Source organism: Erythrolamprus reginae, chromosome 11 (assembly GCF_031021105.1).
Source record: "Erythrolamprus reginae isolate rEryReg1 chromosome 11, rEryReg1.hap1, whole genome shotgun sequence".
NCBI lineage: Eukaryota > Metazoa > Chordata > Lepidosauria > Squamata > Dipsadidae > Erythrolamprus > Erythrolamprus reginae.
The window spans coordinates 865726-886193 of NC_091960.1; the positions used below are offsets into that span (position 1 = coordinate 865726).

The 20468-nt window shown below is 57.3% G+C and overlaps 2 protein-coding genes across 2 annotated transcripts; one reads left to right on the top strand and one right to left on the bottom strand.

Moving 5' to 3' along the window:
- The first annotated feature begins 2089 nt into the window (after positions 1-2089).
- On the top strand, positions 2090-13374 carry SAMD4B (sterile alpha motif domain containing 4B). The gene is made up of 12 exons (XM_070764283.1): positions 2090-2536; positions 2886-3371; positions 4414-4656; positions 5738-5847; positions 6135-6221; positions 6344-6641; positions 7711-7796; positions 7911-8029; positions 9109-9307; positions 10263-10386; positions 10695-10778; positions 11018-13374. Exons 1-12 carry the CDS (start codon positions 2341-2343, stop codon positions 11044-11046), a joined length of 2061 nt encoding a protein of 686 aa, XP_070620384.1. The 5' UTR covers positions 2090-2340; the 3' UTR covers positions 11047-13374.
- Positions 13020-20223, bottom strand: LOC139174148 (suppressor of cytokine signaling 5-like). The gene is made up of 2 exons (XM_070764285.1): positions 20130-20223; positions 13020-18200 (listed from the first exon to the last, which is right to left on the bottom strand). The coding sequence occupies exons 1-2, from the start codon at positions 20138-20140 to the stop codon at positions 16850-16852; spliced, it is 1362 nt and encodes a 453-aa protein (XP_070620386.1). The 5' UTR covers positions 20141-20223; the 3' UTR covers positions 13020-16849.
- Between the last annotated feature and the right edge of the window lie 245 nt (positions 20224-20468).

The following is a 20468-nucleotide window of genomic DNA, read 5'->3' on the forward strand; positions in this document are numbered from 1 at the left end:
CAGCTCATCTGCCTCCTGTCCTTTGGCTCCGGTCAAGCGTCCGGCACTGTCTTTTGGAGTCGCAAAACGGGCTTGGCCTTGCATTTTTGGAGCTGCCCGGGAAGTGGCCAGAAGTGTTTGGTAAAGGATATTTTGGCTTAGCTGAGTCATTGGAACCGGGCTTTAATTCTAGGTTTCTCATCCTGGCTTGTTTGTATAACTGACATACATTCCCCTCAAAGGGACCATTGTTCACGCTTACGGCCATCGCAGCACCCTCACGATCACGTGGTCAAAATTCAGGCCCTTGGCAACATAGCTCCCGCCCACTTTTGGCTCCTCCTCTCTTGTGTTGCGGGGGTGCGTCTGTGTGGCCGAGGGTGTCTCTTGGGTGTGCGTGCGAGCGTGGATGGCCTTTGGTTGCCTCCTCCTCTTGGAGGTGCAATTAGGGCCAGCTGCCTCCCTGCTGCTCCGGGGGGTTTCCTTTGGGGAGCAGCCTTGCTTCAGTCGGCTCTAATGACAGTGTCCGGAGAATAGAAGGACCCAGAGAGCCGTCTCCTCGGTCTATTCTTTCCCTTTCATTAAAAGAAATAAAACGGAAGAAATACAGAACTGCTTGAATGGGAGTTTGGGTTTGGAACCTGTTTTCGCATCTTCCTCTACCAGAAAAGGAGGCAGTGGTAGCCGGGCTCGGCTTGTGAATGGGTTGCCTGTCACGGAGTCTCTGCCGGGGTGTCCCAAAGGTGCTTTTTTCAGGAGGCAACTGGACTTTCTGTGCTTTTCCTCCAAGATGTTTCGCTTCTCCTCTAAGAAGCTTCTCCACTTCTTACCGAGGAATCTTAGAAACATAGAAACATAGAAGACTGACAGCTGAAAAAGGCCTTGTGGTCCATCTCGTCTGCCCTTATGCGATTTCCTGTATATTATTTTAGGGTGGATCTATGTTTATCCCAGGCATGTTTAAATTCAGTCAGTGTGGATTTACCGACCACGTCTGCTGGAAGTTTGTTCCAAGCATCTACAACTCTTTCAGTCAAATAACATTTTCTCCGTTGCTTCTGATCTTTCCCCCAACTCACCTCTGATTGTGGCCCCTTGTTCTTGTGCTCACTTTCCCATGAAAAACACTTCCCTCCTGAACCACCTTGGATGAGAAGCGAAACGTCCACAAGGAAAAGCCTAGAAAGTCCAGTGGCCTCTTGAAAAAGCCCCTTTGGGACCACCATGAGCTGGGCAGCTTGGGACTCTCCAGGGACTGACCCCTGGATTGCTCTTGCCTTGCCTTGAATTCCTGCACCTTGACCCACCCTGTGAAGTTTCAGGGGTTTCCTGTTGGCTGGCTTTGATTGGCAGTTAATTAGACCCACCCACCTCAGCCAGCGTCTGCCTCCTTTGGGGGTCTCGGGGACGTCATTGAAAGCTGCAGGATTTGCATAACTCCCCCCGTTGAGGCTCTGGAAAGGCAATTTGTTGGGGGTGATTGTCCGGGCGCTCTCTTCTTCCTGTTGACCCTCATCCAAGCCCCTAGTCCCCTGCTAGGTTTTTCTCCAGCTAGCTGACTCTAACATGAAGAATGTTGGGTTCATCGTTCTGTGTGACTAGTCCTCAAGGTAGCTTGCACAAGAAGTAAGGACGCACAATGGGTAAATCTCCTGGGCTTAGCAGGATAACCAGAGAGTGGAGAGGGGCTTTGGAGGTCCAGCCTTTTCGTGAAAACCTCCAGGGTTGGATGGAGCATCCCCAACTTCTGAAGACGAGCCGTCCCACGGGTTAATTGTCCTTGCTGTCAGGAAGCTTCTTCATTCCAGTCCTGCCCTGGGGGGCTTTGGAGAATAAATGGTCCCCCTCCTCTTTGGGGCAGCCCCTCCAGCCCTGGAATAAACTAGACCTACCCAGCTCTAGCAACCGTCCTTTATATGTCAGTGTGCTGCTAAGTGTTTATAAGGGAGCAGGTGTCTGTGTTTTATCTTGACCTCTGTGTTTCAAAGCTGGCTGGGGAATTCCGGGAGTTGAAGTCCACCAGTGTTAAGGTGTCCAACCTGTGCTAGATAATTGAGAAACGGGGAGGGGCTTCCAGAGTATCATGTCCATCTTCCTTCCTTTTCTACAGGGAGAGCTGAAAGGATCGGTCAAAGGAGAGGAATCCCACAGGACCTACCGAGATCCAGGAGTTTCTGACTGACCTCTGTGCCACCCTATTGGCCCAACGGTGTGAAAATTGGTGTCGTGGTGCTGCCTGCCTGCTAACACCCCCACCCACCCCCGTCCCCTCCTGGAAACATGTGAGGGGCGCCCCTTCCCCTGTACTTCCCTTGACCCCTCCGCGGGTGCGTTGCTGCTAAGGCCAAGGCGCTGGCCATCATGATGTTCCGGGATCAGGTGGGCATCCTGGCCGGCTGGTTCAAAGGCTGGAACGAATGTGAGCAGACGGTCGCCCTGCTCTCCCTCCTCAAGCGCATCTCTCGCACCCAAGCCCGCTTCCTGCAGCTGTGCCTGGAGCACTCGCTGGCCGACTGCACCGAGATCCACGTCCTGGAGTCTGAAGCCAACAGCGCAGGTAAGTCGGGTTGTGTGTGTGTGTGTGTGTGTAGCGGGAGCCTTTCTCCCCACCTCCTTTTTTGTGTGTTTGCACTTGGGTTCAGGTAAACCTTGAGTTATAACCCTTCCATTAGTGCAGTGTTTAAGACTTGTGGACTTCAACTCCCAGAATTCCCCAGCCAGCGAATGCTGAAGGCCAGGGTGGGGGACAATGGACCCTTTTATGACGTGTGGACTTCAACTGCCGGAATTCTGGGAGTTGAAGCCCCCCAACGGAGGAGCAGGGCCTTCCCCCTAATGGAGACCCCGGGAGAGGTCCCCGGCTCTGGCGGGGCCTCGTCCGATGGGCACCTTCTTCTCCCCGCCAGCCCTCATCAACCAATGGCACCAAGAGCCGAAGGACAAAGTGGTCTCGCTGCTCCTCTCCCACCTGCCCCTCCTGCGGCCGGGCAACGCAGAGGCCAAGTCCGAGTACATGAAGCTCCTGCAGCAGGTGCTGGCCCACTCCATCGAGAGCAGCCTCTTCATCGAGGAGAGCCGGCAGCTGCTCTCCTACGCCCTCATCCACCCGGCCACCACCCTGGACGACCGCAGCTCCCTGGCCCTGTGGCTCAACCACCTGGAGGAGCGCCTCTCCAGCGGCTACCCCAGCCAGGGCAGGGCCCGGCCGGACGCGGCCTACCACTCGCGCCAAGGCTCCGACGACTGGCAAGGCCCCGGGGAGTCCGGCCTCGGAGACCTGGGACACGGCTGGCAGGAGAAGGCGCCGCGGGAGAACGGGCACATGTCCTTCCACCCGGGCGGATCCGTCTCCTCAGGCATCAATAGCATCGGGAGCAGCCCGGGCAGCACAGGTACGGGCGGGGGTCTTCTCTGAGAGGCCTTCAGATCCTCGCTTGTGGGCTTGGGCGTGGCTTATTTGGTGGGTGTGGCCTGCCAGCCATGTCACCAGGTGGGAGTGGCTTAATCACGGGACTGGGTGGCTTAAAGGTCATGTGACTGGCTTAAAGGTGGCCAACGTGACGTCACCTGGTCTCTCTCCTCGCCTCCAAGAGATACAATTTCCCTATCGATTTACTATAGATTTAGATTTATTGGATTTATATGCCGCCCCTCTCCGCAGACTCGGGGTGGCTCACAACAATGGCAAAAACAGTACATAGTGACAAATCTAATATTGAGCAATCTAATTACAATTTTATGTTAAAAAATTCATAAAAGCAACCCCAATATATATATAAACAAGCACACAATCAATCAACATGGGCAAGGGGGAGATGTTTCAATCCCCCCATGCCTGACGGCAGAGGTGCACATCCAAAATATGCTCTTTAATTCCATGTACTATATATATCATATACCCATCCTAAGGTAAAACACAGAAAAAGGGCAGACGAGATGGATCATGAGGTCTTTTTCTGCCGTCAGTCTTCTAGGTTTCTGTATGCCACATGTGTACATGCACATTGCACACAGGCACACAGAAAGAGGCACTATCTACTATGTAAACTGTCTGTGTATATTCCCACAACACACACACACGCACAGCTCTCCTAAAATTATACACATTCACCCTCATTGACTGTTTTTGCCTACCTGACCCATACCTGTAGGAGCCCCATACTGCTGGTCAGCTAGGAAACCTTCCTCCCTGGGCCTCGTGGTTTGGGTGCCAGCTGTACAACATGCCACTTGCATTGTTCCACTCTTTGAATTTGGCAGGGTCAGGTTGGGCCAAAGATCAGAAGGTTGGGGGTTCTGGTCCTGCCTTAGGCACGAAAGCTCACAGGGAGGTTTTTGGGGTGCGAAAGGCACTGAGTTTAGCCCTGGGCCAGTGGCCGAGGGTCCTTGCCCAGAGAGGGGTTGGGTGACGTTGTGGCCATCTCCCCCTCGCAGCTCTTCCGTGCCAAATCCACCCCAGCCCGCTGAAGCGCTCCATGTCGCTCATCCCCACGGCCCAGCAGGGGCCCAGCGAGTGGATGAACGTGGACGAGATGGGCGCCCGGCAGGCCTTCATCTCCAGCGGGGAGCATGCGCCCCTCTCGCCCCAGAGCAGCGTGGCCTCCTCGGGCAGCGAGCAGACGGACGACCCGCCGGGCAGTCGGAACACCTTCCAGGAGGACGGCAGCGGCATGAAAGGTACCGCAGGGGCCGGAGGAGAGGCCGGCCAGGGCTGGGAAGGCCCACCGTCCACCCTCCTGCCTCGCTCGCACAGCACCAGGGATGGGGTCTGGTCCCCTCGGGCCTCTTCAGGGGGTGCTGGGTCAGCTGCCGTCTCGTCTTTTATACTGGATCCACTACAGAGAAAATCCCAGCCTGTCTCACAGAGCGACAGAAGTCGTCCTTGACCCACAACGGTTCGTTTAGTGGCCCTTGAAAAAGTGGCTGGCGACTGTCACATGTAACAGCGGTTGCAACCTCCTCAGGGTCACGTGATGGGAATTCAGCCGCTTGGCCCCAACTGGCATGCACTTATGATGGTCACCTGATCCCCTTTTGCGACCTCAGCGGAGAGGCCAGATTCACTTAATAACCAGCCGTTATTGACTTTAACAGCTGCAGTGATTCACTTAACGGCTGGCAAAGAAGGGCGTAGAATGGGGCAAAACTCACTTAGCAACCTCGTCGCTTAGGAACAAAGATTTGGGCTCAGCTGTGGTCGTAAGGCCAAGGCCGGAGTGCAGCCCCTCGGTGGGGGCATCCAGAAATAGACAGTGCTCAAAAGAAACACAAGCAACACAACAGAACTCCAAGTCAATCCAACTTCTGTGAAACCAGACTGTCCACTTCGGAAGCGACACTGGTTGACCATCAATCTCACCTGCTCTTGTGCCCATCCAACTTTATAGAGAACAAAGGGTCCAGTGAGAATGTTTCATTCATTCGGATCGAGGGTTCTTGGAGGGCCCCCTTTGCCTTTCTTTCAGCTGTGTATATTCAAGAGAGGTTGTGGCCCCCTTAGCCTCGGTTTGGCTGCCCCCAACGTTGCATGGGGATTGTGAAGGTGGGGGAGCGGGTGGGGTGGGGGCTCTTGTAGCCCCAGCATGGAGACTTGGCAATGTCCTCAAAGTGGCCCTGGGGAACCCGGTGGTCATCATACCTTTCTTCACCCCCAAAGGCCTCTCCTCGAACTTCCCTCGGGGCGGGGGGGCTGGTGGCCTTCTGCAGGAAACAGGGTTCTGCAGATGGGGGTCCTGACTCCTTGGTGCCTCCCCCCCAGATGTCCCCTCGTGGCTGAAGAGCCTCCGTCTCCACAAGTACGCAGCCCTTTTCTCCCAGATGACCTACGAAGAGATGATGACGCTCACGGAGCAACACCTGGAATCGCAGGTACTGCAGGGGGGGAGGGAGCAGGGGAAAGCCCCTCCCTCCTGTGCCGGGCAGGGCTGCCCCCTTGGAAAGGCCGGCGCTTGGGTGGTCCCTAGGGGAGCCCACGTGGCTGCCCCTTCCTCCGACTTGGGTCACAGCGACACCTACAAAATGTGACCCTGTCGATGGGGGCCCTCTGGAGACGTGGCTTTGTCCCCCGTCCCCCCCGGAAGGCAGCTGGGGGTCTGAATTCCCTTTTTAAGCTCTCCCCCTCCTCCTCTTCCTCCTCTTCCTCCCCCCCCAAACAGAATGTGACCAAAGGAGCCAGGCACAAAATTGCCTTAAGTATCCAAAAGTTGCGTGAAAGGCAGAGTATCCTGAAGTCCTTGGAGAAGGTGAGGGGCCTGTGGGGAAGGGGCCGGAAGGCGCAGGGAGTGCCCTTCATGAAGGCCCACGCAGCATCCCAGGGTCCTGAGCCCTTCCCTCTGTGCCCCCCACCCCCCTCTTTTCTCCCCAGGACATTTTGGAAGGGGGCAACCTGTGGAACGCGCTTCAGGAGCTGCAGCAGATCATCACCACCCCCATCAAGGCCTTCCACACTCTGCACGCTGGGGCCGCATCCAAGGAGGCCCTGCCCCTGGCATCCGAGCCCAGGGGGGGCTCCACGCTGGGCCTGGAGAAAAGCAACGAAGACAAGGAGGCCCCCGATGACCCCTTCCCGCCCTCGACAGGGTCTCCGTGTGACGGGGAATCCGGAGCCGCACCGATCGCTGAAGGGGACATTGCAGGCCAGTTCACTCGCGTGATGGGTAAAGGTGAGCGCTTTGACCGGGGGGGGGGGGGGGGGCTGGTTGTCGATGCTCTGGTGAAGTGACCTATTTGGGCAATAATAAAAATTAATTAATTAATTGATAATAATAATTTATTAGATTTGTATGCCACACAACAGGTAAAACACAATATACAAATCCAATGTTAAAACAGTTTTAAAAAACCCTAATAAAAACAATGGTACAACCCAAACACACCATACATAAGGTCAAGACAGCTAAGGATATATCAATCTCCCCATGTCTGGTGACAGATGAGTTTTCAAAAGTAAAGGCAAGGAGGGTGGGGGCGGTCCTAATCTCCGGGGGGAGTTGATTCCAGAGGGCCGGGGCTGCCACAGAGAAGGCTCTTCCCCTGGGTCCCGCCAGACAACATTGTTTAGTCAACAGGACCCGGAGAAGGCCGACTCTGTGGGACCTAATCGGTCGCTGGGATTCGTGCGGCAGAAGGCGGTCCCGGAGGTATTCTGGCCACGTAGGGCTTTATAGGTCATAATGTCTTAATGAAACATCTGCAGGAGAATAACTAAGCGCAGCAAGACCCTATAGATGTTCCTTATTGTTCCTTTACGGTGCATTTGGCTTGTGGCTTCCCAGCTTTGGTGTAAGCCTCCAGGAGTTGTTTGGTTTTAGTGGTACATCTGGAATCAGCTCCCCCCGGAGAGTCACACGGCCCCCACCCTCCTCGCCTTCCGCAAGAGTCTTAAGTCTCACTTATATCACCAGGCCTGGGGCGATTAGGTCTCAGCCCCCTGGCCAACGAAACGAGATATATGTTGCATGATTGAACTGGTATGGATTGTTTTTGAACATTGGATTTCTTAGACTCTTGTTTTAAATTTAATTAGATTTGCCTTTGTGTTGTATTGTTATATTATATGCTGTGAACTGCCCCGAGTGCTTGGAGAAGGGCGGCATACAAATCAAATAAATAAATAAATGAATCAATAAAATATCGGTTGGACAACCAATGCTACTCCAAGAGAGCTCTGGTGTCTCCCTCGCCCCCGGACCCCCCACCCCCCCGTAACCCTTTCCCCCTCCTTTCCCGCAGTGTGTACGCAATTGCTGGTCTCGCGGCCAGACGAGGAGAACATCACCAGTTACCTCCAACTGATAGAGAAGTGCTTGATGCACGAGGTAGGCAGGCCTGGGCGTTGTGGGCCCCCCCCCGAGGTCATCTGTGGGAGACTGCTGCTTTTCCCCCCCTCCCCCCCACCCACCACGGCTGCCTTTCTGTCCCCCTCCCGACAGGCCTTCACCGAGACCCAGAAGAAGCGACTCCTGTCCTGGAAACAGCAGGTGCTGAAGTTGCTCCGGACCTTCCCGAGGAAGGCCATGCTGGACATGCAAGGCTATCGTCCCCAGAAAGGGTAGGTCAAAGGCCAGCAGGGCATCCAGGCGGGCACAAGGAGCCTCCCTGGACAAGGCGGCAGAGCTCCGGGGCTTTTCCCGGGGAAGGAAAATCTTGAGAGGTTTTGCCTAAGAAACGGACGCTGTACAGAACCCCAGCTACTTTTATAGAACCCAAGAACCCAAGAAGAGCCCGGCTGAATCAGGCCAAAGCCCCTCGAGTCCAGCCTTCTGCGTCCCACAGTGGCCCCCCAATGGTCCTTGGGGATCTTGAGCAGGAAGAGAAGGCAAGACCCTCCCTTTCCCTTGACCCACCAACAAAGGGGACCCAAGGGAACCCTGCCTGCCTCCACCCACATAGAGGCGGCACATGGACATTTATAGCTATAGTGGCAGCTTTCACTCTTCAGTTATGTCCGACTCCTGGCGACTTTGTAGGCAGGCCGTCTCCCTATGCGCCCCTCTCCTTCGACCGTTGCGTGTCCCCCTTCGTTACAGCTCGGAGGGTATCGAGCCAGCCTCCTTGATTCACTGACCATTCCTAGCACAACCCACTTCTCCAATGGAATTTGCACCCATGACCACGTAAATCCGGCGTTGAAGTCTTCCGATTTTGGCTTCTAGTGATGTTTCTGGCTTTATGTGATCCGGGCCCTCTGTGTTGGTTGCACTGCTCAGCCCTAGTGCTCAGACTTACGTCCTGCGTCATGCTGCTTTCCAGCCCTCTCAGAGGTTTACAGAGTCGGCCTCTTGCCCCCAACAATCTGGGTCCTCGTTTGACCCAACTCCGAAGGGTGGAAGTCAGGCTTGAGCTGCTCAGAATCGAACTGCTGGCAGTCGGCAGAGTTTGCCTGCAATCCTGCATTCTAAGAGGGAGGCAGGGAGGGAGGGGGCTGCAAAAGCCTTGGGGAGGGGTGGGGGGGATACAAGGCTAAATGCCATTGCAAGAGGACATTGCAAACCCGGTGAAATCCTGGAGAATCGGTAGCAGGAATCCTGAGTATTTTGGAGAGCCGGCAAATGCCCCCTCGGGACGGCCCCAGACCCCAGGGTGGACTGGCCGCCCGTAGGGCTGACTTCCTCCCCTGTGTCTTTCCAGGTGGGCCTTTGGCTCCAACTCTCTCCCCATAGCTGGATCTGTGGGGGTGGGAGTGGCCCGCCGAGGACAGAGGCAGTTCCAGATGCCCCCCCGGGCCCTCCCCCCAAGCCGCATGGGGATCCTCAGTCCCGTGGGGATCGGTGGGGTCTCCCCACGGCACGGACTGACCAGCCCGAACCTGGGCAGCCAAGGTCGGCAGGTAAGAGGCCAGAGTAATAACGTCCAGAGGCCTTGGAAAAATGGTCGCCACTCAAGAGGTGCCATGACGGGGGGGGGGGGGGTTGGGGGGTTGGGGGAATCTTTGGCCATCGCCCCACAGTGGAAGCCCCCACCCTGCCCTCTCCTTGCGTGGAAAAAGGGGGGCCTGCCTTTGTCCACCACGCTGGAGAAGCCGCTGGCCGTGGCCTCTCATCTTCTGCCATTTCAGACACATGGTTATCTGATGGATTCTCTGCAGCTTCTGGAGGCAGGCAGTTCCACAGGTTAATTGTTCTCGCTGTCAGGAAATTCCTCCTTGGTTCTAATTTGGATAGCAGCCTTCCGGCATTTGAGGGGTTGCCCCAAAGAAGAGGGGGTCCATTTATTTCCCAAAGCACCCAAGGGCAAGACAGGAAGCAGCGGATGGAAACCTATCAAGTAGAGAAGCAACGTCGGAGAAATTTCCTGAAAGAGAGAATGACCAGTGGAACTGCCTGCCTCCAGAAGTTGTGGGAATGGAAGGGAATGGGCGGCCATTTGTCTGGAATAGTTTAGGACAGGGGTCTCCACCTTGGGCGCTTTAAGCCTGGCGGGCTTCAACTCTGGCTGGGGAATTCTGGGAGTTGAAGTCCTCCAGGGTTAAAGCGCCCAAGTTTGGAGGCTCTTGGTTTTAGGGTCTCCATCTTGAATGGGAGTCTGTCATTCTGCTGCTCTGACCTCCGTGAGGCCGGGGGTCCTTGTTGGGTGAAACCGAGGAGACTCGTTAGTGGCATCTGTGCTTGGTGTTTACCACCTCCTGGATGCCACTGGAAGGAACAGCGGGGCCTTTATCCTGCAGGCCCCTGCAGCGTTTCAGAAAGATTTATTTATCTATCTACCCCTGCTTCATGTTTCTGAGCTTGGGGGGGGGGATCCTGTGGGACCCTGTGCCAACACACATCTTTCCTCTCCCGTAGAACCTCTGGTTTGCCAACCCCGGCGGCAGCAACAGCATGCCCGGCCAGAACCGCAGCTCAGTCCAGCGGACCCAATCACTGCCCGTCCACACCTCCCCTCAGGCCATCCTCATGTTCCCACAGGGTGAGTAAGACGGACAGGGGTGGCAGGGGGTCTCCTGGAAACACTGCTCTCTGGGTCGGGGTTTTGGGGCCCTGGGGCAGCAGCCCCCCCTCAAGCAGGGCTCTGGGTCTTTGGGCGAGGGTCTGCCCAGGGCCCCCCCGCCTCCTTTCCTCTCCCTGTGGCTTCCCCACTGGAGCATATTTGAGGCCCCTGCCTTTCCCCTGAGCATCAGCCGGAAGAGAGCCCATCTCCCCCCAAAGGTGCAAGGCCAGAACCCCCCCGGCTGTGCCTGATGGTCCTCCTCCTCCCCTTCCCTCCCAACCTCTCAGATTGCCAGCTCCCTGGAACGGATCTGGAGATCAACCCCACCTTGGAGTCTCTGTGCCTGAGCATGACGGAGCATGCACTGGGCGGTAAGCAGGCGATGGGTTGACCCCAGGGGGGGGCTGTGGCCCTTGTGAAGGGTGTGGAGCCAGGATCGCCCAGGTTTAAAAGTGGCCAAGGTCGGTCAGCCCCATGCTGGACTCTCTCGGTTCACCTGTTTATGCCCAACCGGAGCAGATTCAAAGTCCCCCAGGACATCAAATCCCCCCCTCCCCCTGGCCCCTGGGGGGGGCTGCCCGCTGACCCCCTGCCCCCCTCTCTCTGGCAGATGGCACGGACAAGACCTCGACCATCTGAAGAAGCCGGGTCTGCTGGCCTTTTCCTGAGAAGCTTTAGGATGGCTGTTTATTTTTTCTCCTCCCAGTCCTGTTTTTGTCTTTTGTTTTAAGCCCCTCCCCCCAGGGGTGTGTCACCACGGGGGTGGGGGGCAGGTGAATAATTTTTCCCCCCTCTGACCTCCCCCCCAAAGCCCCCCCTTCTCCAGCGTTCCTTCGCAGCCAGAGGAATAGAGGAGGAAAAACTCTCACTACAATCTTTACCATCTCATTGTGTTCTAATATTTTCCCTATTTTTTTTATTACTCTTATAACTTCAGATATTGGTTTAATATTTTGATGTACAGGGGAGGGGGGAGGAGGAGGAGGAGGAGGGGGTCTCCCTGCTTTAACCTGTAGACACGAGGGGCCTAAATTAGGCCCGGTATAGTTCCTGGTTTGGTTTCCCTCTCGGTCTCTCTCGGGCCCCTGCCCTCCTTCCCAGGGCCAGGAAGGGTCAGGGAAGGTGGCCCCCGAGCAGAGCCAGAGCTCATGCTGGAAGACCCCTCCCCTGGCACTGTGGGGTGGGAGGCCCCGGGGGTTCTGGGTCTCTCGAGAGCACAGAGGAGGAGGAGGGGGAACGGGTGCAGCAGGTGACTTACACAATTTCAAAAGTGCCTCTAATACTTGCTTCTACCAAGAGTGGTGAAGGGGGTGGGAGGGGGGCCCACGGGGAGGGGGGAGGGGGGGGGCCACACACCCACCGTTTTTGTCCTTTCACGCCCTGTTGAGGACCGGGACAGAGTCGGCTTGGGCGTCTCCCAGAAAGAGAGATGGGGGTGGTCTTTTGTTTTGACCTCAGTTCCTGCTCAGTCAGGCTTTGGGGGGGGGGGGGTCGTTTCCCCTTCTTTTGTTCTCTAAACGTGGCAGTATTAGGCCTAGTTCTGTTGAAGCAGTTTGGGGGGGGGCAGAGATCCCTCCCCCCCCCCCCGTTTAGGTTTCTGAAGCTGGAGTCTCAGTTGAGCTGATTTGTGTTCCTGGCAGGGGCTACAGGCCCCCTCCCCTTTGACCCCCCTCTCCCCAGCCCCAGTTGTGGAGGGGGGGCACGGTGGGGACAAAGGGGCAGAGAGTTGGGACCCCCGTGCAGCCTCTCCCCAAACCGGACAAGCATTTTCCCTCTAGTTCTCCCATCATTTGGGTCGGGCCATTGTGAGTCTTCCTTTGTGGAAAGGGACGGTGGGGGGAAAGAGTGGGAAGGTGGGACCAGGGCAGGCTGGACATAGCAGCCTCCGAGGACACAGGGTGGGTGAGTGTGGACAAGGGGGGAGTCTTCTTCCACCCCCACCCCCACCATATTTCCTGGTACTTAGCGAAGTGGAAGAGCATCATACAGGGGGCAGTTTGCCAAGCTGACTGTGGCCGGCAGGCAAGTGACCCAGGAAGCAGGGTCCTGACTGCAGATGGGGGGCCAGGAGGGGGCAGGGGAGACTTTGGGGACACGTCCAAGCGGGCTGCGAGGTTTAGGGGAGTGGGGTGTGTGGGTGCAGGAGAGCCTGCTGCTTCTGTGGGGCTGGGCACTTCCCTGCTGGACCTCCAGCCGCCTTGCTTACGTTGTCCCAGTTTTGGATAGCTTTACTGCAGGAGGGAAGGGAGGAGGGGGAGGACACTAGTAGCCCCCACCCCACCGCTCCCCCCTTCCCCAAGGAGGCCGTGCCAGGAAGGACAGGGCAGAGCTGGGCTTGCAAGTCCAGGTAACAAGCCGAGTGGGAGGCCGAGCGAGGGGTTTGGGGGCTGGGAATGTCCCTCCAAGTGAGGTGGGGGGTGGGCAGTTGGAGGGGGCCGGCCGGTGGGTCCTGCCCCTTCCAACTGGGCATGGGCAGCCCCTTCCTCGCCCAACAGCCAGTTCTTAGGTGCCGAGTTCTCCTGGCCGCGTCCACCCCTCCTCTCTGTCCGAAGAGCCTTTTTCCCAAAGTGTGTAACCAAGAGTTGTGTACAAAAGACAAAAGACAACGCAAGGAAAACAAACCAGAGCTACTGTATTTCTAAAAAGGAAAAAAAAATAGTAGAGAGACAAGGTTCCTGTTTGAAATAGAAATTGTTATTTTAGATACATTTTATTATGAATAACTTTTGTTATGACTATGGCTGGTAACCATGAATACGTTATTTAAAAAAAAACAACACACAAAATGTTTTACAAAAAAAAAAGAAAAAAAAAGATCGAATTCTGACTTTAGACTGCTTTGTTTGGACTCCTTTTGCTGCCCCCCCCCCTTTCTGGTGTTTTGCTTTGTAAAAGGCATCTACAGAATTTAAGCATTAGTCATTTTTTTATTAACCTCTATGATAAAGCTGTGCTTATTTTGTATTATTTTTTTTAAGTGCTTGGTTTATTGGGGTCGGGGCTATCTCCTCCTTGGTGGCCTTAAGGCAGGGGTTCTCAACCTGGGGGGGTCAGGTCCCCTTTTGGGGAGGGGTTCGAATGACCATTTCATAGGGGTCACCTAAGACAAATTTCCCACAATGTTATGAACTGAAGCTTCTGTTCTGGCGCATTTTTACAATCCGACCAATCGGGCGTTTACAGTGGGCGTGTCCCTCTGACCTTCCTGCCAATCAGCTTCAAGCTCTGTTGGGAGAATTGGTGCTTGACTTATGGTTGGGGGTCACCACAACATGAGGAACTGTATCAAGGCTTTGCAGCATTAGAAAGGTTGAGGACCCCTGCAAGGGAAGGGAAGGGGCTTGGAGAACTTGAGCAAGGGTTGGGGGCTCCTAAAAGATTCCCTTGATCTATGGCTGAACTGGAAAAGGTCCAGCCCAGCTGATTGGTTGCTAAGGGCCTGTGCACAGGAATGGTCTGAATAGTCAGAGTCCAGTTGGGGTCAACAAAATCCAGTGGGTGGGTAGACTATGTAGGGGTGCTAGGCTGAGATTTCTTTTAACTCCACCCCCACGTTCTGCCCACAGGAAGAGCGATGGCCCTTAGATTTATATACCACTTCACCATGTGTGACATCCCTCTCTAAGGGGTCCAGAGTCAGCTCGCCTCCCCCAACAATCTGGGTCCTTTTATCAACATCAGAAAGATGAGTCCACCTTGAGCCAGTTGGGATCGAACTCCTGGCAGTGGGCAGAGTTGGCCTGCAATGCCACTCTTGACCACCGCAGTTCCTAATGGCATCTTCCAGCACAGTGTTTCCCAAGTGTGTGGACTTCAACTCCCAGAATGCCTATCAATGGAAATGCTGCCGGTAGAATTCTGGACGTTGAAGTCCACAAGTCTTAAAGCTGTCAACGTTGGATGCCCCCCCTGCCCCCCCAAAAAAAATCTACAGGGATTTGACGTTTGGAATGGCACTCCTGTGTTTGCCCTGGGTCCATGCGAAGTGGGGGCTTCTTGTGGGGCAGTGGCCTCCTCCTCTCAGGGCGGGGTGACTGCTCAGGCCAACGCTCCCCCAAAGCCTGGAGTCCATTTTCCTGAACACCCAGCCCTGATGGTGTTACCTACTTTGGTAATGAAACGTCTGAAAGAAAGAAAGCCCGGAGCACCAAGGCCCCTTAGGTCAGTGATGGAGAACCTATGGCATGGGCGCCACAGGTGGCACATGGACACCTATCTGCTGTTGCCCCATCCCATTTATACCCATTGATACCCTCCCCTGGTTCCAGGGAAGCCTTTGGAGCCTGGGGAGGGCAAGGCACGAACCTATTGGGTCCACCAGGAGTTGAGAAGCAGCTGTTTCCTGGGGGTCTCTGGGGGAGGGGGGAGCCGTTTCTGCCCTCCCCCCCCAGGCATTGAATTATGAGTGTGGTCACTTGCCCTTTTGGCACTCAGGGAAAAAAGGATTCGCCACCCCTGCCTTAGGCCCACCCTGAGCTGCAGATGCCCCCCTTTACTGGAACCTCCCTAAACTCCCTTCTGGACTGTCCTAACTCTGGCCCTCGAATGAATTACATTGATGTCCTGAATTAGGAAAGCAGGACAATGGTCACTTGGCAATTTCCTCCTCTTAATTCTCGGGGAGATTATCAAACACCTTTTAGCAGCCCGTACATCAGTTTAAAGCCCCCCCCCCCATGATGAGCTTGTGCATGTGACTCCAATATTTTTTTTTGGGGGGGGGGAGATTTATGCCAAGTTTAGAAAGCCCTGCGGTAGATGGACCTTTTTCAATCCAGTGGGCTGGGTCAGCAGCTGTCGGAAGCAATGTTGGTTTTATGTCCCCCCTCGGTGGCACCGCTCTCTTGGCAACCCGGGTCTGGGGGCTTCCCTCCCTCTTTATGTGATACCTCTGTGACTGCGCCCGAGAAACCAGCCTTTTCCTGGCAGCTGGGCTTTGGAGCCGTCCAGCGCTAGGAGGAGAGTCCAGCCCGAGGCTCAGTGGACCAAGAAGGCTTTAATGAGATCACAGCAGGACAGAGCAACAGGTTGTGTGAAGGGAGTCCAGCAGTTCACAGGCCGCGAGGGTCACCCACCCACCCGAGGATGATGCAGGCCGGGCTGCTCTCCTCGCCTCCCTCCCTCTGCGGCCACAGGACTCGAGAGGAGGGGGGCACTCAAGGTCTCCCCAGAGCAGCAACTGCAGGTAGCCCTTAAATTACGACCACAACCGAGCCCACAATTTTCTGTTGCCGAGCGAATTCTGCCTCGTTTTATGAGCTTCCTGGCTACAGTTGTTAAGTGAATCCCTGCAGTTGTGAACACGGTGGCTGGCGTGGATCTGGCTTCCCCTTTGACCCTTGGCTTGTCAGGCGGCCACTAAAGAGGATCGCGTGACCCGGGGACACGGCTGCAGCCATCGTAAATGCAAGCCGTCCGAATTTTGATCACGTGAACGGGTGTGTGTGCGATCATTGTGTTAAAAAACGGTCGTAAGTCACTTTTCAGTGCCTCAGACGGTCCCTAAATGAACCGTCGTAAGGCGAGGGCTCCCTGCACAACTTGGAGGGATGGAAAGAGGGCACAGAAGTGTGGGTTTGTGGCCGAGGCTCTGCTCCCCTGGCTTGGAAACAGCCCTGATCCCCCTTGCCAAGCGATGTGCTTTTTCTCAGGAAGGAAGTGGAGGCCGGCTGCAGAAGCCCCCCAGCGGAGTGAGTCTCCCATCTGGCGGGGGTGGGGTGGGGGGCGCTCAGGCCTTTGATGCTACGAATTCCAGTTAACCGGAAGTCCATGGTTTTTTTGCTCTGACTTGCAAGGGGCTTTAAAGGTAATAATGACCAACACCTTGAATTGTGCCCGGAGACCAATCGGGGGCCAGTGCAGTCCGCGGAGGATTGGTGTAGTGTGGGTGCACCCACAAAAGCTCACGCAGCTGCATTCTGCACCAGCTGTAGTGTCCGGACACTCTTCAGGGGTAGCCCCACGTTGCGCGCATTGCAGTAATCCAGCCGTGAGGTGGCAAGGGCATGGGTGACCGTGCGCGAGGCCTCCTGATCCACTGGTGCACCAGGTGAACCTGTGCAATGCTGCCCCCGGCCACAGCTGTCAGGTGTTGATCTAGCCGTGAGTCGGACCCCAATTCTTCTCGGTAGCCCCAAAGTCTCTACAACCCCTGGATTTTGCACCCACCCAGATTGGGGGAAAAAGGCACCCACAAACAGCCTTGTGCTCACAAGCCCGGGGGGGCGTGGAGGGAGGTGGGCCCGCTTCCTCCACCCAAATCCTTTCCCGACGTGCCAGGCGACCCAGATCAGCGTTTCCAGCCGGCGTGCTAGCTAGACACTGGCGCCCGCCCGTTCCAGAGAACGCCACGCGAGAGAAGGCAGGTGGAGAGGTCGCCATTGTCCAAGGAGACGGCAGGGAGACCAGGGAGGCTGACGAGCGGCGGTTGGGGCCCCCGGCTTCAGGTCCCCCAGGTGTCCAGGCGTCGCACACGCACCCTCTGCTTGTAGTGGTACTCCTTCAGGTACTCCTTCAGGGCCCGGGGCAGCGGCAGGTGCCCGATGCCGTCGTAAGTGGTGCAGCAGGTCACCACGGCCCGGCAGAGGTGCTGCAGGCCGAAAGGGAAGGTGCGGTGGACCGGGACGGAGAGCAGCGGCTCAAAGAACATGCAGACGCTGGGGTCCTTGTAGTGCTCCAGGAGGCCGCTGACGGTGGGCGCGTGGAAGACGCTGGGGTCGTGGACGTCGAAGCTGAAGTTGTGGTTCCACTGCTCGATGCGGGCGTGGAGGGAGCGGCCATAGCGCCGGAAGCTGACGGAGAAGAGGTAGTCTTCCTGGGCCGAGTCCCGCAGGAGGAAGGTGCCCTCGGGCTTCCCCTCCAGCAGCGACTCGGCCTCGTAGCGGTCCATCACGCCCCAGTAGCAGGAGAGGTGTGTCAGCTGCAGCAGGTCGGGCACCAGGCAGTGGATGTAGTCGATCTGGGTGTGAGCCCGCAGGCCGTCCCGGACCTCCGGCAGCGCAACCAAGGCCGACTCTAGCTCTTCCTCCCCCTCTTCTTCCTCCTCCTCCTCTTCCTCCTGCTCATCCGTGGCGGTCAGCACGGCCCGGCTCGGCCCGGTTAGCTCAGTCATGCCGTGGGCAAGCTTTGGCCCCAGTTTGTAGAGGGGGTTGATCTGAGCCGTCACCTCGAAGGTGTGGATCAAAGCGTCCGGTGGTGGCTCCACGCCCTGCTCGATGCTGATGCGGCGGCGTTCTCTCAGCCGGTCGTCTTCGTCCTCGGGGGGCAGGGTGGCCAGGCCCCCCTCGTGCTCTGAGACAGGCACCGTGTGCTGCTTGATCAGCTCCCAGGTGCGGGCCAGCTCTGAGCCCGGCGGGAAGGGGCAGGTGTCCAGCATCAGCTCCCGGAGGTGGATTTTGCGCTGGGAAGAGAGGTCCGGCGAGCGCGAGAGACTCTTGATGGGGAAGCACTGCCCCACGGCGGCCTGCAGCTTTTGCCGCAAGGAATGGCCCAGCCCCTTGGAGGGCTCAGGCTCTGCCCGCCGTGGACCCTCCTCCGTGGCCGGCCCCACTTTGGAGGAGGGAAGGCTCCGTGGTCTCTCCGAGGCATGGCCCGGCCGGCCCTTCCCACGTCCACCCCTATGGCTGCTCGTGCCGCCATCGGGTTTCACTTTGGGCCGAGCCCCCGCTGTCCTGTGACATGGCGGCCCAGGCTGGGGCCCCGCTGGGGGGCTGCTGCTCCTTCCAGCCACTGGTTGATCTGGCTCCAGCTCTTCGGAGGACGGGGCAGACCGGCAGGGCCGCGACGATGCCGACCTGGGGAAGAAAATGGACAGGGTCACTAGCTGCCCATCTGCCCCAAAGCCCAGCAAGAGGAAACCACGCGTTCGCCAAGACAGAATTGCCAGTGGTCCTCGACTTCCGACAGTCCACTGAGTCCAAATGTAAAACAGCGCTGAAAAAAGGGACTTATCCTGTGGGATCGGGCGGCATGCAAGTCAAATGAATTGTTAAATTAAATTTTCCACCCTTATGACCCTTGCAGTATCCCCATGGTCACCTGATCAAAATCCGGCCAGGGGGTCACGAGATCCCCTTTTGCAACCTCTGCCAGCTAAGCCTTAAGAACTGTGAACTATTCAATTTAACAATTGTAATAAATTTTGCACAATGGGGTAAAACTCATGTAACACACGTCTCACTGCGCAACGGAGCCCCTGGGCCTCAATGGAAGTCGTAGGTCACGGGCCACCTGTAAACTGAGGAGGGGCAGCGTATAAGTCCAACCAATCAATCAATGGATGCCATCTGTCTAAACCGCTCTCAGCAGCCTGAAGCCGGGTGGACTTCAACTCCCAGGACTCCTGAGGGGGCTGGGGAATTCTGGGCGTTGGAGTCCACTCCACTTCCTGTTGCTGTGGTAGAGCAGGGGCCTTGGCCTGATCCCAGGTTCCCCTTGTCCGGCCAGTCATGATTGGGGCTCAGAGCAATGTGGGAACCCAGCCAAGGGCCCCTAATCCGAGTCTGCAGAGGGGTGTTGGGTCAGCAGAGAGATTCCCCACCCTCGACGGCCCTTTCTGGGCTTGGGGGCCCCGGAGAGGCCTCGCCCGCTGGGGTCCCATCCCAAACGGAGTCCTTCGGGATTGGGGGGCATAGAAGTGTATATTAAATAAATCAGCAGAAGTCAATAGAACCAGACCTGGTGGTGGAATGGCACAACGGGGAGACTGCACAACGCACAACAGCGGTGACTCTCCAAGGGGGCGCAGGGGATCAAAGGAGAAGAGGGAGGAACTCGCACCCAGGACCAGGGTTATCTCCTCCCCGCCAGGGAGGCCAGTCACGCCAAGGGACGGTCTTTGGTGTGGCACAGCTTGCTGGCAGAGTGGCTAGACTTGTTTGTGGCAGGAGGGGCCGCCTGGGAGGTTTTGGCCCCCGAGGGTCCCACAGCCTCCGCCCCCGAATTCTGCCACAAGCAGCTCTTTGTGCAAAGGGAGCTGGAGGCGGATGGGGCTGGTTTGGACACCTGCCTGCGCTGGGGTCTGCCTGGAAAGAGCCGGAGAGGAGCCCGTCCTGGGGGGGGAGTTGGGGGGGCAGAGGTGGGCTGCTCAGGTGGGACAGTGAGACATGTGCTTGCCCCCGGGGCTCTGAGTGCCAGTGGAGTCCAGCACAATTCTGCTACTGCAGCTGGGCCACAGGGGAACCTGTGTGTCTGTGCGTGGTTTTGCTACCTGCCCAGGTGTAGTAGCAGAGCCACAGGGGCCAGCACAGGTCGGAAGGAAGGAAGGAAGGAAGGAAGGAAGGAAGGAAGGAAGGAAGGAGGGAACTGAAGACTTATCTACTGCTTTCCCAGCCCCCTCTAAGCGGTTGACAGAGAGGCAGCATTGCCCCCAACAGCCTGGCTGTCCTTTTGACCCCCCTGGGAAGGACAGAAGGCCGAGTGGACCTTCAGCTGGACAGGGTGGGACTGAGGGAGGGAGAGAGAGAGAATTCTGGCCCTGCACCTGGGCAGCTAACGTGTCCGCGGGCGATTCCCCCACCTGCCCAGGTGCCGGGTCAGAATTGCGCCGGACTCCGCCAGCCCTGCCTCCCCCTCGAACCCTGGCAGGCCCCGCTCTGGGGGGGTCTCTCCTGCCTTGGCCAGACCGCGTGGGGGTCGAGGCGTCCGGCCGGGCTCCCAAAGGGGGAAGGGGGCCTCGAGGGGGGCAGCTCTCCCCTCCCGCCCCGCCCCGCCCCCCGACGCACCGTCCGTCCATGGGCTCCCGAGGGGCTCCGGCCCCAGCTGGCCCTTCCGGGGTGGCGCCGCCCTTCCGCCTCGCGCACCGCCGCGCAACGCCAGGCCGGGGATGGGCGGGGCGGGAGCTCCGGGAGGGGGAGGAGCCGGGGGAGGAGCCGGCCTCCTGTGGGCGGGGCTAGGGCTGAGTCGGCCCCGCCTTCCGGGCAGCCCCTGAATAGCAGCAGCAGCGTTGAGATTCCTGGGCCGCTTCCTAGGGTGGGTCCGCCACTGGGCCCTACGGAAGGGCTGAGTCCAGCCGTGGTCAGCAAGGGGGGAAGGAGAGAAGGGAAGGGAGGGAATAGCCATGG

Coding starts and splice junctions, on each gene's coding strand:
- SAMD4B (XM_070764283.1), top strand. CDS start 2,341: ATGATGTTCCGGGATCAGGTGGGCATCCTGGCCGGCTGGTTCAAAGGC. Junction 4,657..5,737: donor GGACGGCAGCGGCATGAAAG/GTACCGCAGGGG, acceptor CCTCCCCCCCAG/ATGTCCCCTCGTGGCTGAAG. Junction 8,030..9,108: donor GGCTATCGTCCCCAGAAAGG/GTAGGTCAAAGG, acceptor GTGTCTTTCCAG/GTGGGCCTTTGGCTCCAACT.